General features: G+C 36.4%; 1 protein-coding gene across 1 annotated transcript; it reads left to right on the top strand.

The window, feature by feature from the left end:
* Positions 1–8,640: 8,640 nt before the first annotated feature.
* LOC121247509 (glyoxysomal fatty acid beta-oxidation multifunctional protein MFP-a-like) lies at positions 8,641–17,205 on the top strand. Its single transcript, XM_041145849.1, has 18 exons — positions 8,641–8,871; positions 10,745–10,816; positions 10,898–10,963; positions 11,044–11,103; positions 11,210–11,277; positions 11,525–11,606; positions 12,809–12,864; positions 12,971–13,273; positions 13,359–13,445; positions 14,250–14,424; positions 14,665–14,786; positions 14,885–15,048; positions 15,129–15,383; positions 15,519–15,640; positions 15,761–15,882; positions 16,022–16,170; positions 16,252–16,390; positions 16,975–17,205. Exons 1-18 carry the CDS (start codon positions 8,769–8,771, stop codon positions 17,008–17,010), a joined length of 2,181 nt encoding a protein of 726 aa, XP_041001783.1. The 5' UTR covers positions 8,641–8,768; the 3' UTR covers positions 17,011–17,205.
* Positions 17,206–17,885: the final 680 nt, after the last annotated feature.

Here is a 17,885-nt window from a genome sequence, read left to right on the forward strand (position 1 = left end):
CTATTAATTGATGTAGATGTTTGTATAGATATACCAAATTTAAATCAATCCAAAACAAAAAATATGAAACAATATTAATTATTTAAATTATACAAAACCATCAAGTGTTTTGGAATAAACCCTTACACGTTCATTCTCCAAACCTATCTTCCCACATAGGAATCGCAATCCCATCTCTCTGTGATGCTATAGCTCTAGCTGACTCATAGTACATGTCAACCACTTCAGAGGTCTCGCTCGCGTAGTCATTCCCAGCCATATTTTATTCACTAAACTGAAGCGCCAATGCAACCTGAATAAACTCATCATTTAGCGTTACCATTTTAATAAGATTGTGCAGTGTACAACATGCAGTAACGAGCATCCCTTGCCTGGTAGGGCGATACCGAGGCATCGCATTCAATATTTGAAACTGGTTTTTCAATAACGCGAATGTACGTTTAATAATATTGCACAACGATGAATGGCGGAAATTGAAATAATCTTTATAGCCTCGGAATTGACGACCGCTATAACGATCAGATCGATGATACCTCTTTCGTGGATATGGATATATAAACTTCTCAATGCACAGAAATGTGGAATAGACAAGGTAATAATAGCCTATACAATTGGAAAAATACATGACACAACTAACGCGAATTACTTGTATAAAATATTATTTAACTACCAAATTAAAATGAATATGTCATATCAAATAAAAAGTACAAAATTTACCTTGTGGTGGCCATAGAAATTGATTCCGACGTTGACTCAAGGCATCCAGGATTACTCTTGCATCATGTGTTGTTCCCTCCCAGCCAGTATATACATACGTAAACTTCATATTGAAGTCACATAAGCATAGCACATTTTGTGCGATTTGACCACGATGATTTCTATATGCGTTACTCAGTCTAGATGGTGCAGTAGCGTCAATCATGGTGTTGTACATTGCACCAAGACATTTCTACAAAACTATTATCATATAACATACGTGAACTGTATAAATATTTTGCTATCATGAAAAATATAGGAAAGTTCATACCTCAAACCATGGATAATTATGGGGATTTCCCGTAATGTAAGGATGGACCCCATCTGTGTGTGTGCCTAATCACAGTCCTCCCAAGCTGATGTAGCGCCCGCATCACCGTCTTCACATGGCTGTTAATTGTCTAACTTGAATGTTGGAATCAGTCTCCAACGATGCGTTGACCTTGTGCATGGCCAACAAGAAGACAAAACATGCCTAATGATTCCTCAACAGACACTCTCTCCGTAGGGTCCATAATTAATGACCCTTGTAAGAAGTCACAAACATAATGTAAGGCCGGCACTTCCATTCGAAACATTGTTTTGCAAGTTTTGGGGTTCCCATTCAAGACTGCTTGAATATATTGATCCCCCCGTAGGGCAATATTGTGTTCGGGCATTTGAACTTGACCTCCAGACAATTGTGGTGCCATCCACATCATGTAGACGATGTTCACCTCCTGCGTTGTGGCTTCATCTCCACTCGAATGAGATGAACGGATAAGGTTGTCCGTCGTGCTCATCTGAGACCTACTTGAGCGTGTATCCTCTATCTCGCTGTTTGTCTCCATCAATGGGGCTTCTTCCGAATTACTCTAATTGTCCATTATGAATAACGAAATGTTTGTGCTTAAAAAAACATAAAAAATTCACAGATTACTTTTCAATATAGAGATTCATGCTTATTTAAATATGGAGGTGGGAACGTTTTGGAATAAACCCAAATGCATAATCACAATAATTTTATAAATTCACAAATCAGCATAATCACAATATGCACGTAAAATCAAGAAATGCATAAGGTAAATAATATCACAAATTTAGGAAACAAATAAGAAGTACAATGCATGTTAATAGACATGACAAACTCAAATACAAAGCATCCCGAATATAAGTGGTTGTTCATGAAATGAAAAACAGAAACATCTCGGAAATAAGTAGCTGTTCAAATGAAAAAACAACTGAGAATTTTATAAAAGAAACTCATAAAAGCCGAGAGAATGGTTATCTCTAATGTGATAGTCATTCAATCCAAACAAACCGGCGAACCATCCCCATCAAGAACTCATCCCCGTTGTGATCAATCAGTGCAAACTCCAAGCTCACTGACTTCTGCGAGTATCCGAGATCGACACAAACGACCTCTGCAGTTTTGTGCTCAACAATCGGTCAAAGGCCTTGTTAAATTTCTCAGGTGGTAGGGGAGGTTCAACTTCTTCAAGTAGCTTCATGCAATGCATTTGGAGTTCAAACGCCCCAGATGACTCCATGCTAGTGTCCCCTTTATTGCACTTCCTCGACCTGCTGTACTCCATCAATTCCATCGCTGCCTTCTCTCTAGCTTCGGCACTGCGTCTGATAGCATCAAGGGTCTCGCTCATTTGCACTTGAATGGCTGGGTCTTGGATGGACCCTCCCCTTTGTCGTCTATGAGATCCGCTGGCATAGGAGGCGGAGAAGGGTCTGGGTGGCACCTAGGGATCGCCCGAGGGGCCTGCATCGTGATCAGTAACTAGCGGGCCACAATTTTCCATCTCCTCATCAAGGAAGCGCTCATCATCACTGTCTGGGGTCGGATCTGTCGAAGCCCGATGCATTGTACCAGTTACAACTGAACAACCAAATATTGCGCAAAGTTGTTCATACTTTGGGCATCCCATCATCTTGAAATGCTTCCATGATAGTCTTACCTAACGGCAGAATAGAGTGATTAGAATTAGCATCATGGAATGTTGATCTCATCTCTAGTACTAATAGATTTTAAAAAACGACTTAAATAGATTGTAGTACCCGAAAGGCATTCGCCCAATGTTCCTCACTAGCTACTGGTGCATTCCTTTCTGGATCCCACTCCAAACTAGTTTGCTTCATAAGATCGGTAAATTTCCATTGTCTGCGTTTGAGACAAGCAAGTTTGCCTTTAACTTAATCAGAATTAAAATTTTTTGGCCTAATTGCAGACAACTTTTCACCAATCCTGACATGATCACCGTTTGTGATCCTCCCTCCCCTCAATCTATCCATCAGAGTGTCTTCATACAACATCTCTATCAACAAATCCTCGAACCCATCTACCCATAAGCTTCTATCATGGGTCGAATCGATTGTATCATTGTCCATATAGTTCTAATATATGCTCAAATTAAACCAATGATTGCACATGGAGTGAGATTATATACCGGATTGGGTTTGTTCCAATTCACCATTACATGGTGAAGACACAATGACATGATATAAGAAGAAAGTTGGTAAATAATGATAGCAATTGTGAGTAATATGAAATCTAGAATGAAGTAATTAGGTAAAAAGGTTAGATGGAAGAAGGTAAAAAGGTTGAAAACTGGTAAATTTTAAAATCAACTAACTACATTCATACCTTTTGAGATGGTGACCTGGATGTTGAGCGTAAGTAGTAACGCTACAACAAGAAATTGTATAAGTTAGGCCTCGATCAAAGCAAAAAAATGGACAAATTCTACGGCTTCCAAGAGTGTGGATGATATAGAATTTAAGGTGAAACAAAAGAGTTTACTATAGATATAACAAAGGATTGGTTACTTCTAACTTATAGGCTCCTACGGCAAACTTGTAGGTCAGCCAATAAAAAAATGCGCTGAACACAAATTAATGATGGAAGCTGATTTAGACGAAGCACATGTACCTATCTTAACATTGACCATTCTAGAAAGCCGAAAAGATATTTACATATGATTTTTATACATTATAAAGCAAGAAAGGAAACTATCAGCGTCTAGTCTAGTAGACTCTAGCACTCCATAACCATCTTCTCAAGTAACTATGGTCTGTGTAGGTGTCGGGATATAACTTGAATTTTTCACAAGATTATAAGTTTATAAACTCAAATTTAGAAACTGTCTCGTCTTCTATGAAGATATACAAATATTTGATGTTTGTATATATTAAAAATTTGTAATGTAAAATATCCCGAACGTCCATTTGTTGACAATGGTTTATTGAAGAGTTGAATCTAATTTAAGTAATGATTCAGTTTGGGTGAGCCAAGCCCAACACTTTGGGGCACATACCATAAACCTCTTAAGTAGCTAGATGAGATGAGACCCCATTATGCATAGAAATAGAGATAATGTATGACAAAGCTAGTTTTATTAATATATGAGAATTTTGCTTTTGAAAATATTCAGGACTTCTAGATTGTTTTCACTTTGTATGGGAAAAATATCATATAACTCCAAAACTAACTCTGAATAGACAAGCAGATAAGAGTTTTTGTGCTGTATAAAGTGGATGTAGTCTATACCTGGTATTGGTGGGGGTTTTCGAAGGCCTTAAGGCAAGGGAGTAATTGGTGGTTTGAAGTGCAAGTTGGCAACTACAAGTGAGTTGAGGTGGAAGATAGACATTCTGGTTTTTTGTCGGTGCCAACTTCACGTGAGATCTGTTGTTTTTGTGATGAATAATAATCAAGAAGGAATGTTATATTTGTTTGAAGGTCCAGTTTGGCAAGACCAAGTTTGCCTTTTACTTTGCATTACAAATGGATATGGGATGGTCGAGTAATGCATGTCCCAAGGTTTATTCCTAGAACATTTGAATGTAAAAAATCCCTTTTACATTTCAAGGCCTCAAAACATCCTATCTGAAATTCCTCAAACTCAGGTCCTCTCTACCAAGGCCTAATCATTGACAACACAGACCTTAACAATACAAAAACTAGCAATCTGCGTTTCATGAATATAACCTATTGAAATGAAGCCTAATCATGTGAACCCCAGACAAATATGCTAGCATCTGTAAACTACCAATTCCAACGTGTGAAAATTTTTCCGGACATGCACAGATTGACAAAAAAATAACTATATTTTTCTTAGCTTGCAAGAACTTGTCATCCAGTCAAAGGAAACAAACAATATGATGCAAATATACCTAGTAGGAGCGTGTCTTAGGACTCGTGGTGGTTGAGTTATGAACGGGCAGGCATCTATTGCGAGATTTGGGGATGGCGTTGCGAGATTTGCACCAATTCATTGGGATGCCTTCCATTGGAGTGGAACCTGCGACTTTATACACCATTTTAAGTTGTTCCCTCCTAGCTGAAGTGAACAATGACGATAGTGCATTCATACAATTTCAAACCACGCGAGCCCACGGGTCTCTATTGAGGTCACTTCTCTTCGTGGTAAGGATGCAGAACAGGGGCACAGGTTTAGGGCTAGAGATTCGGCTGGATGGGGGTACACATTACACTGTCAATGCACAGGTTAGGGCCAAAGATTCTCCTTGCAGGATAATTTGAGGTTGGAAAGGCTTGGAGCACAGTGGCTTGAGGGGAATGAGAACACAAACGACGTCAATATAGAGGTTGCAGAGATGAAATTCGGAGGTAAGAGGAGCCGATTTTCACAGTTAGGGCAGGAAGGAGAAATCGGTTTGAGGGTTTGACCCGCAACTCGAATCGACGAGATTTTGCTACTGCGTGATACATGAACTCATCAAGTCCAATTTTTACCTTTTTTTGTCATAAAATCCCTACATTGAACTAGCTAAAGCCATAGTTCTTAATTTTGAGCTACAGTAAATTTCTTCTCCTAACCATGTTTGGCGACATGCTATTGAAGGACCAAAGGAGTATTTTATTATTTTTCCTCCCTTTCCCTCCCTCTTCCCTCGTATTTTCTCTTTGGTTTCAAAAGGCCATTGCTCCTGTCCCTCTTCTCTCTTCCTCAATCTTCTTCGATCGATTGTCTCTCCATTCCTGAGTCTAAAAATTCTTGAGTCCCTTTCCTTGCTAGTTCCCATCGGTTGTGCGATTTCCTCTCTCTCTTTCTGCTTGGCTCAAGAACATTCAAAATACCCCCCAAGGTATGAACTTTGTGCGATTGATTTAGGAAATTATATTTTTGTGCGATTGATTTAGAGAATCTGACTCTACAGACCCTAAGAGTCTTTTGTTTCTTTCGTTTCACATTTGGTGTTCTTTTCTTTTCTTTTTCTTCTCCATGCTCCATGCCCAGACTTGGCTTTCATATCTAAGTTTATGAAATTTTCTTATTATGGTTCTTATTTGATTCTTATACAGGTCATACAAGCAAGCCCTATAGGTATGTCTCATTGTTCCCTTGTTCACCTTTTTATCTATTCTATTTTCACTTTTTTTTTTTTTTTTTTTTTTTTTTTTTTTTTTTTTTTTTTTTATGTTTGTTAGGTATAGGAACTCTTTTGGTCTGTCAATTGGGTAGATGCTTGTTCGTGAAATCGTCATAATTGTTTCTTTTGTTTTTGATATATTTTTTTTGCGGATCCTAATCTCCATACTAAAGTTTCTTATTTCTGTTTTTTGGTTTAATATTTAGAAATATTATGAACATTTTTGGTTCTTGAATGAAAGATAGTTAAGCTTAACTCATTGCTTTTCCATGATGCATGAAAAAAAAAAAGAAGCTTTGGTTTGTTTTGCTTGTTACTTGAATCTGCAAATTTTTTTATAAAGGTAGAAATCCCTAGCAATTTTTATTACTCTTTGTAATTTCAGTACCATCAGCAGTTGCATATCGGAATGAATGTGCAACATAAGGGCAGACTTGAACTGCTGCATTGAGCCTATATATAATTAAACAAAGAATTTTTGCAAGTAGAATGGCACCCTTACACTCGTATGGTGTGGAATTAACTCCAGAAGTTCATGTTGTGCCATTTTGCCTTCTGCTATTGGTCCTCTGGGTGCAAATAACCAAGGCCCCCATTGCCATTTTGCCTTTTGCTATTGGTCCCCTATATGTATGTTGAATAGAAAATGGCAACACTTGTTGAAATGAAAGAATATCATCCCATAAGCTATAATACTGCCATGTAGCCTCACTTAAATGAAACCAGTAAGACAATGCGGGAAAGACAGACTAAGCAAAAGTAAGAAAGAAAGTGGAAGATACATGAATTAAACATACAAGAAAGATCATGTACAACAGAAAGCCTGCAAGAACCCAACATATCCAACCAAAAACAGAGATTTTTTTAGGAACTAATGGATTCCATAGAACTTTTTACAAATGAATTTAATAACCCCAGTTTATCTTTGCATACCAGATCAGGAATAAAATGTCTTTGATATTTTTGTGTTCCATTGTGATTTGTGTGTTTAGATTACTTTTTATGTATATTATGCAACTAAACAGAGCATGTGGACTGTGTTGAGGATACTAATGTTGGACTGTAGACTGTGTTGGTGCCATGTGGACTGTGTTGCTCAGTACAACTAATTCATTTTATAGAAGCTGATAGAAAGTCCAGCCTAAATGACAACTTAAGTGATTAGGATGAAATGAGCTGTAATTTACAGAAATCTTATTTATTATGGTCTAAAATAAATATGCACAGAGTCTAAAATAAATATGCACAGAGTCTAAAATAAATCTGCACAAAGTCTTTATGGTCTTATATTATTGCATTTTCTTGAGTAGCAATGGCAGGACTGGGGGCTAGATGCTTTATGGTCTTATATTATTGGCAGGATTGCACAAAGTCTTTATGGTCTTATATTATTGCATTTTCTTTATGGTCTTATAGAAGCTATTACCATCAGTTGTGCATTTGTGGTTTCTGTGATGCTGCTTGTCTGTTAGGTGCATTGGAACAGATCTTGGCTTCTCTTTACATCTTATGGTACTTCCTAAACTAAGGCATTTTCCATCAAGAAAGTAAATGATTGGGATTGTAAGAAGTTAAGAGGATTCAAATTTGCTCATAAATTGATATTTTCAATGTAGCAAGATTATGAATTTGATATTAGTCAACTCAAGAGGTTTAAATGTGGCAGTTTGATAATGACCCCTTCTTCACTTATCTCACTTGCGATTTGTAGACCAGTTTGTTTGGAGTATTCATAAAAGTGGAATGTATCCAGTAAAATCAGCATATCATTTAGCTTGGAGTTGTTAAATCATGGAGGAATGATTGAAAGTTCACATTCACAAAGCACTTTTGAGTTTTGGAGGAAGTTGTGGAATCTGAAACTACCGAATAAAGTGTGTTGGTAGACATTTATGTAAAGAGTACTGTGTTGATATTTATGTTTACCCCAAAAACAACATATTTGTTACTAAATAAATAGGAATTAATTTTTGTTACGTGTTGGTATTAATTTTGTTCCCATGTAGCCTGATAGTAACATGTTGGTATTAATTTTGTTGTTTTAATAAATAGCAACATAGTCAGATAATACCATCTTAAATAAAAATTAAATTATTAATTAATATATAAAATATATTTGTAAAATAAAAAAAATATAATATATTATTAAAATATAAAATATTATCACTTTAACTTTAAGATAACTAGTTTAACGTAGATTCATTTGATCAAAATTTAATGCTATAACCAAAATTGAAAATTCTAGTTAAACTTTAAATTTGTCAATGCTCTAATGGCTAGAAAAAAGTACAAGCAGACTAGTGACAATAGGTACTAGCTGTCTGTATATTGCCATGTCTATGAACAGTTGAATAAAAACCGAGACATAGATAACTTGTTTGTGTTTTTATCCAAATGTGCGTTTGGATATTTGATCTCGTCTCAAACTTGAAACGGGATGAAAATTTTGGTTTCGTCCCAGCCCCAAATCAGCCGGTCCAACGTCACTCTGTCTGCAGTCAACTCGGACGCGCCAACTCCCCGCGTTGAATAAGAAGCCCCAGCAAACCCATCTGAAAGCTACTCGAATTCTTCGCCAAGAGAGTGCGAGACGGAGAAGGGGAGACAGATAGTGAAGCATTGACATAATGGGTAGCGGAGCAAAAGGAAGAACTATAATGGAGGTGGGAGCTGACGGGGTGGCTCTTATAACAATAATCAACCCTCCTGTTAATTCCCTCTCCTTTGATGGTACTTTTTCCTTAGTCGCACTCCCCAGATCCTGTCCATTTATATTCCTACCCCCACTACCGACTTCATTGTAAAACCATATTTTGTGATTTTGTTTTTAGCTTCTTTTTTTTTTTTTTTTTTTTTTTTTTTCTTCCTGGGTTTTTGACTTTTTGTTTTGTCACAAATATGTGCACGGACTATTTAGGGGACTCTTTCTGCTTGTTTTGTTTTTTTTTTTTCTTTCCATAGAGTCTTATTATTCATGGAGACAATTGAACCTGCAGGGATAGTTGGGAGTTTTCAGTTCTGGGGTCCCTTTATTGATATTCACTTGACTTCTGATTGAATTTACCAATTTTTTTGGCAACCGCTACTGGGGTCGTCGTATATGGGTGCCTTACTTATTATTTTGTTTGAAAATGGCATAATAATTGGCAGTGGGAGACTTGGAGGGTCACTGATTGAGAAATGCAGGATTAAATGCGAAATGTCCCAAACTGTCCTCGGGAACCGTACCCGGGGCTGGTGTTTGAACGAGGATTGATGCTTGTAAGGTGTTTTTTGGGAACTTGATTTGTGGGTGGAGGATGATAACTGGATGATATGATATTGCAGCTTGATCAAAAACGTATTCGTATGTGCCGGGTTTTGTTTGTACATAAGGGTGGTTTTTTGGAAGAAAAAGTAATTTACTTATTGCCCACTTAAATTGGTTGTTGATAACTTGATACTGTTACATCAGTTGTAATATGGCATTAGATATTGTCAGGACTAGGTTGTGAATGTAAAACTTTTTAGGATGTTTGGAAACAATTTTCATCTCTTCCTACCTCATCTTTTCCCATCTTATTTCCTTCCCAAATATCATTCAAACATAAACACTTTCAAACTAATCATTACAACTTTTTCAAATTAGTTATTACAACTTTTCCAAAATTTTAAACAAAAAATAATTCAACATTTTCAAATCTCAAAACAAAAATTATATTTTAACAATATTTTAACTTTATAATATTTTTTATTCAACTTTTTTTTCTCTCCTTTCCCAAAACCCAATAAATACTTAACTCAAACCATCTTACTACTATTCACAAACCATCTTACTACTATTCACAAAATTCTTATCTCATCTCATTCCCCAAGGAATCCCCTAAGTTCAGGTGTTTAGGTCTCAACCTCCTACATTTGGTGAATTATGTGGGCAGCAGCATGCCTTAATATTTCTTGGAAATAATACATCAAATATATTCATTCCCCATCACAAGTTTATTAGTGAGTAATTAAATATTTATTGTTCTAAATGTTTGATTCCTAAGGATTTTTTCAAGAGGATTGAGTTGGGAAGGACAAAATCAGATGAATTCCCAACAAAAATTCTTCGACCCCAAGACAACTGTTAATTTCCTTGGAAATATTTTTGGTGGAACAAAGCTCCTACACATCATAGTGATGGATTAGTGCTGTATGTGCAAGGAAAAGTGGTGAATTGCTTCACTGCAATGTGCATTCTACTTTTTTAGAGTTTATGATTCTTGTGTCTCTCCTCTCCCCTAATTGGTTGTACCCCTCTGTGCTTTTGATGAAATTCAACTTATTTATCGACAAAAGAATTGAAGTCACATCAGAGCAATATAATCCAGCCTCCACGTACCCCATTTCCTGTCATTAACTTATTTCCAAAAAAAAGGAATTGAAGCCACATTGGAGCATTATAATGCTGCCTCCATTGCCCCATTTTCTCCCTAGTTTGAGTAGGTGCAGGGTAAGAACTGGACAAACTTTTGTGTTTCAGTAGTATTATTGCTAAAGATAATCTTGCGTTGTCTTCACAATGCTATTGAATTTTTAATTAGCCTGATAAAGCAATGTAATCTCTCTCTCTCTCTATCAGTGTTACGCAACTTAAAAGACAGTTATGAGCAGGCACTAAGAAGGGATGATGTGAAAGCAATCGTCATTACAGGTGAGTATGAGAATATGTAAATTTCTCTTTGTTGAGCATTGGTTTTGATTGAGATATGAATCTAATATCTTATGTGAGCAGGTGAAAAGGGCAAGTTTTCTGGTGGCTTTGATATTGCAGCTTTTGGAGGAACTCAGAGGGGATTAAGTATGTTAGCCCTTTTTTTGTCTCGTATTCCTCTAATTATCTCTTGTTTGTGGAAATGAAGTTTCATTTTGTTTTATCAGGGGAGGGAGAAGAAAAGCCTGGCTATATATCAATAGAGATTATCACTGACACTTTTGAAGGTACACATTTGGATTTTTTTCTCGGTCCTCATACTTTAATAGTTGCTCTTCCAAGACAGTGCTTGATTAATTTTTTTACTATTTGATCACCTACTTTGATTTTCAGCCGCAAGGAAGCCTTCTGTTGCTGCCATTGATGGCCTTGCCTTAGGTGGAGGATTAGAGGTTGCAATGGTATGTATTTCCATTTCTCTTGAACAAGGGACCTTCTCTATTAAACTTTTGAGTGATGCTAGGTACAAGCCTCATACAAGCCCTTTGTAAAAAAGTGGGTCCCACTAATAAAGAATAGCTTTTTTACACTTTTTTAAGCTGGGGTCCACTTTTTATAAGGGCTTGTATGTGGCTTGTCTATTTGGGACTTGTACAAATCATTTCTCTAAACTTTTCCATATCAGATTTTCTTATTTTTCTCTTCCAGGCATGCCATGCTAGAATATCAACACCCACTGCACAATTAGGGTTGCCTGAACTTCAGCTTGGAATAATTCCTGGATTTGGAGGTAAGGCTACATCATCCTTGCTTTTAATGAGAGTACTAGTGGTGGAATCTTTATGTTTTTAATGTGCTGAAGTGGGCTTTTCTGATGAGCATGAGGTTAATATGCATTATGTACTATCTATCTTAAGTACCACGTTAGTTGTTCTATGTTCAAATCTGAACTATGGCATTATTGTTTTCCAATGTCTAATGTTATGCAGTGTGGGTATCTCCAAAACAAGGATACAAGATACATATTTTTTTTTATTATCAAAATCTAGAGAGTTGATTTATTATTTGTATTGCTCTTCCAACATGTGGAAGAGATTTTAGATGGTGTTACTTTTAATGTGCACCTTTGTAGGGTTGTCGAGTTGGCACATAGGCAGTTATCTTAAAGGAAAACGTTCTAGGGCTGTTGAATGTTAGTTAGAGGAAAACATGAGATGGCTTATTCGAAAAAAGAAAAGAAAAGAATGTATGCACAAGAAAACATGAGATGCCTAATTAAGGCATTGCCCTAGTACACAGGAAGTATATACAAGAAAACACCTAATTACAAACTAGGAACTAGAAAATGATGCAAGAAGGTCATGAACACCAGTTCTGTTCAGTACAATAGCAGAAAACCAAACATAAATACATACAAACATAATCATGCAAGAAATATTTATTCAATAATCGTTATAGGTTCCATCGAACTTGGTCATGCTATTTTAAACAATAAGCACGATTTTCTGATTGCTTCTTCTGAAGGCTCTGCCGATTTACATCTGATGGGAAGACCCTTTTAAAGCATCAGTCATAATCATGAACTAGACCTTCTGGATGAAAATAGAATTGACGAATGGTGCTGCCAGTTTGTATGATGTTAGACTTCATTTTGGAGACTAGTTTTTTATATACTCTTTAATTACATAAAAAAATGAAGGGAATATAAACATATAGGGCTCGTTTGTTTTCGGAGATGAGATGAGTTGAGATTAAAGTTAAAAAGTTGAATAAAATATTATTAGAATATATTTTTTAATATTATTTTTGTTTTGGGATTTGAAAAAGTTGAATTGTTTATTTTATTTTGTATTGGAAGTTGGGAAAATTGTAATGATTAGATGAGATGAGATGAGATGTTTTCTGAAAGCAAACGAGGCCATAGAGAAGTCTTTGATGAAATTCTCTGTCATTACTACTCACATTTTGTCACATACTCTTGATATGGCTCAGGAACACAACGGCTTCCACGTCTTGTTGGCCTCTCAAAAGCTCTTGAAATGATGCTGGTATGTTTTAATTAGTATTTTCTTTTTCTTGACACTATTGATTTGATTGATGGCCTCATAAAGTATAGTAATCTCTCTCTCACCCCCTGGGTGCATGCTTGAATAGACGTCTAAGCCAGTCAAAGGGCAGGAAGCCTATACTTTGGGTCTTGTCGATGCCATTGTTTCACCTGATGAGTTGGTAAATACTGCACGCCAGTGGGCCTTGGATATATTGGACCATAGAAGACCATGGGCTGCTAGTCTTTACAAGACTGACAAGATAGAGCCCCTTGGAGAAGCAAGGGAAATATTTAAGTTTGCAAGAGCTCAGGTCCGGAAACAGGCTCCCAATCTCAAACATCCATTGCTTTGCATTGATATCATCGAAGAGGGTATAGTTTCTGGTCCTCGGGCTGGACTTTGGAAGGTCCTGATCTATCTCTATCATTCTTTGACTTCCCTTCAAAAAGCAGTGACATGCAACTGCTTGATGTTTTGTCTGATATTGGCAGGAGGCTGAAGCTAGTCGAGCGCTTCAGCATTCTGACACTTCCAAGAGTTTGATCCATATCTTCTTCGCTCAACGCCGAACATCGAAGGTTTGAAAATGAAGTTTTTATTTCCAGAGCCTGTTTGATCCAAATGTCAAGAAAAGCCTTGCTGATTTACTAACGAGATCTACTTATAGTCAATTTACTTTGGACTTAATTCTTCTATAGTTGAAACTTGTTTGTGGATGTTTACTGAATTTAGGGGATTTTTTCAGACGGACGGCTGGTTATTTTAATTTGTTGGTTTAGATTTTGAATAAAGCTTTCACTACATATCTAGATGAATTAAGTCTATAGCAGTTTGATTTGGTTGGGAGCCATGTTGGGTAGTAGAATGTTATGTATGAGGATATTTCTCCCAATTGCAAAGAGCTCTGCTGTTTATGATTCTGCTTGTGTACTGATAAAAAAAAAAAAAAATGATTCTGCTCTTGTGTGTAGTTTAGCTGCCATTTAGTGGGCAGCCCAACCTGGGTTGTTAAACTGTGTTGCTTGGGTAAATATTAATCACATTTGTGTTTCCAAAGAAACTTGTGCTGAGCATGAGAATAAGTAATTGTAGGTTCAGCTTCAGGTTTTAGAGATTTGTTGAAGATTGGTAGTTCTGACCCTTGTATCTCGTAAATCTTGATCTTGGATAAACCCATTCTTTTATTAATCTAATAGTCTTGTTCAATCATAACTTTTGGTCATTCATTCTTTTCTCTAATGTAATGTCTTATTGATTCTGTCTAATGTCATTGAATATTTCGGTTACACTATGACATTACAAATTTGATTCTGCATACTTTTGACCTACATATCTTCTAGTTTTTGCTTTCCTAAGATCATCTCTTCTCATGCATTAAACAGGTGCCTGGAGTTACTGATATTGGTTTAGTGCCAAGACGAGTAAATAAGGTTGCCATTGTTGGTGGAGGGCTAATGGGCTCTGGCATAGCAACGGCATTGATTCTCCGTAATTATCCAGTCATCCTTAAAGAAGTAAATGATAAGTTCTTGCAGGCTGGGATTGGTAGAGTGAGAGGTGAGGCTAGAATTCCATACGAAGTTTATAGTTTCTAATTAGTTTCTGTGGCTAAAATTTTCAGTTTCACTTTTGTTTCGAAAAGTTTTATAGTTTTCCTGCTTCGTTTACTTCCAGAAAAAAGTATTCCTCTTTAGTTTGTCTGGTTAAATAGCTTCTACTCTGGTAGGCACAAACTTGCATTGGTCTTTGTATTTAAAATGTTAAATTACTTCTTGTAATATATTCCTTTTCATCCAGCCAATTTGCAAAGCCGTGTGAACAAAGGGAAAATGTCTCAAGAGAAGTTTGAGAAAACCATCTCTCTTCTCAAAGGTGTTCTTGACTATGAAAGGTTTAAAGATGTGGACATAGTGATTGAGGTAGTCCACAATGCATTGGTTTGCCTTTGTCATTGTCTTTTTTATTCAGAAACTGAGGAAAAAAGGTGTTGAGTCTTTGTTGTTGATGCATGGAACAGGCTGTTATTGAGAATCTTTCTCTAAAGCAACAAATTTTTGCTGATCTTGAAAAGTATTGCCTACCACATTGCATACTTGCAAGTAACACCTCCACAATTGACTTGAACCTGATTGGAGAAAAGACAAGATCCCAAAATCGGATTGTTGGAGCTCATTTCTTTAGGTAATACCAGATTTACAGCTATTCTTCCTGTCTGAAACTTTGTTTTGCTCAACCATTTAGTTATTATGCTTTTAATGCAGCCCAGCTCATGTCATGCCACTTCTGGAAATTGTTCGTACTGAGCAGACATCTCCCCAAGTGATTGTTGATTTGCTAGATGTTGGTAAAAAGATTAATAAGACTCCAGTGGTGGTTGGGAATTGTGCTGGCTTTGCTGTCAACAGGATGTTCTTCCCTTATCCAGAAGCTGCTGTTTTGCTTGTTGAGCATGGTGCAGATCCCTATCGAATTGATCGGGCAAGTACCAAGTTTGGAATGCCAATGGGACCGTTCAGGTAAAATGAAAGGGAAATTAGTACCAGTCGTCTCGATCCCTTTGTTGCTTCTTGATCTAGTTTCTTGCATTTAACTGGCTTTTATATTTTACCTATCCAAAAAGAGGGCTTTTATATTTAATTCTGTCCATGCAGATTGGCTGACCTGGTTGGTTTTGGTGTTGCAATTGCAAGTGGCATGCAATATGCCGAGCATTTTCCTGAGAGAACTTATAAATCAATGCTTGTTCCACTTATGCAGGAGGATAAGAGAGCAGGTAATTTTATTTATTTTTAATGAGAAGTGAAAGATCAAGTGGTTAACGTGTTCATTTAAATCTATCAAATTCTATATGGAGCTTTAAATATTTCTTTGTTTACCATGCACTCTTTTCCAGGTGAGACTACCCGCAAAGGGTTCTATATATATGACAAGAACCGCAAAGCTAGCCCAGATCCTGAATTATATAAATATATTGAGAAGTCAAGGAGCGTTTCTGGGGTAACCATTGACCCTAAGGTCTCTCTCTCTCTCTCATACCTACACACCCATACACATTTTATTATTACATAAACTAGATTTGGTGACTTACCTGATTTACTATTCTGCGGGCTGTGATGAGATCTAATGCTGCAATAGTAAACCAACTTGTCCACAGGTAGTGAAGTTATCTGACAACGAAATTGTGGAGATGATATTCTTCCCTGTGGTGAATGAGGCCTGTCGAGTACTGGCTGAGGGTATTGCAGTCAAAGCAGCAGACCTTGACATAGCTGCTGTTATGGGCATGGGTTTCCCACCTTACAGGTTTGTAAATCTCATCGATTTTGAATCAGTTGTTCTCAACGCCATAAGTCTTGCTAAACCTGTTGGGGCACATTTGATCAGGGGAGGTATAATGTTCTGGGCTGATTCTCTTGGATCCACTTACATTTATTCAAGATTGGAGGAATGGTCAAAGATGTATGGAGAATTCTTCAAGCCTTGTGCCTATTTGGCTGAAAGAGCTTCCAAGGGTGCTCCTCTGGTGAGAATCTAAGACCCAATTGTCTATCCTCTCAATATTTTTGAAAAAAAAGTTCAAGGTTTACAAGAAGTAGAATAATTTACAAGAAGTGAATCCGTGGCTTTAGGGGCTTAGGATTGCCTATATTTTTCATATGGTTTCCTGCTGTAAATTCCACTATTTTGGAACTCTTCTGTTTCCTACTTAATTTTAAGGTGCGTTTTGATGTTGAGTTGAGTTGAATTGAGTTGATAAAATATTATTCGAATATTATTTTTTAATATTATTATTATTTTGGGATTTGAAAAAATTAAATTGTTTATTATATTTTATGTTGGGATTTGAAAAAGTTGTAATGATGAGTTGAGATGAGTTGAGGTTCCAAACGAAGCCTATAATTTTGGGGTCAAGGAATCGCAAACTAATCCACTTTCATGCTACAAAGCAACATTAGATAATGGAAAGAGTTTATTATGGCCTCATTTGGTACGAAATCAGCTGGTTTGTAGAGTAAATTACTCACTTTATTTTAAAATCATTAATGTAACCGCGTGCATGGCTGCCCCCTTGCTCTCTCTAATGGTTCTTGCACTGTTTCCTTGCAGAGTTCTCCAGTGGAGCAAGCAACATCTCGTTTGTAGGATCGATTTGCTTAGTACTTGCTTGGTAAAGAATTTCCTTATTATCATTATCCTTTTCTGATCTGCCAAATAATGTGTACAAATATTTTTGAGTAATGTTATAATGTTACTCTGCATCTTTGATTTGTTATCTTTAGTCAATCTGACAAATTTGAGGTTGTTTTTTCGATCTCAACCACGTAAAAAAATTACCTATAATATGATGAGTAATGCTACATGCAGTTGTGGAGTGCTTAAGTGTCGTGTAGTCGCTTTGAAAAAGAGTGGAGTCTATTATTAAAAAATTATTAGTTTTTTGTGTCATATTTATTCATTTTTTTAAAGTGATTGCACAATGCTTACGCATTCACGACTACAACTATCATTTCTCTTTACATACTGTCGCTACTTTATCCTTATTTAGAAATATCAAGTTCATGTTTATGCGGATTTAGATATTCATTCACCTCCTACCGTTGCCTTCACAGTGTAGCTCTTGCAATTGTAAATAATCCACATCTTGGTATTCGATTCATATTGAAGGTTAAAAAAGAAAGGAAATATATATATTTTCCTTCATTGATTTTGTCCAATTTTTATGAAAACTACACAATTAGCTTGATATCATAATTTCTTTGGAAAACGAAAATAAACATTAAGAAAAAATAATAAAAAATTAACTAAAATATGACTAGAATATGTTATCAAATATGACTAAAATATGACCACTGCTCCAAGTGTTCTTTCTACAAAGAAGATTTGAGATTTCTAAAATCGCCCGAAGATATCCCATTATGTGTTTAATTAGTTAGACACGCAACAATGGGTATCAAATGTGAAATTACTACTTGTCTCAAAAACTTAAGCTGATAGGAAGAGATATAGTTTATTATATA

This window comes from Juglans microcarpa x Juglans regia, chromosome 1S (assembly GCF_004785595.1).
Source record: "Juglans microcarpa x Juglans regia isolate MS1-56 chromosome 1S, Jm3101_v1.0, whole genome shotgun sequence".
Taxonomy (NCBI): domain Eukaryota; kingdom Viridiplantae; phylum Streptophyta; class Magnoliopsida; order Fagales; family Juglandaceae; genus Juglans; species Juglans microcarpa x Juglans regia.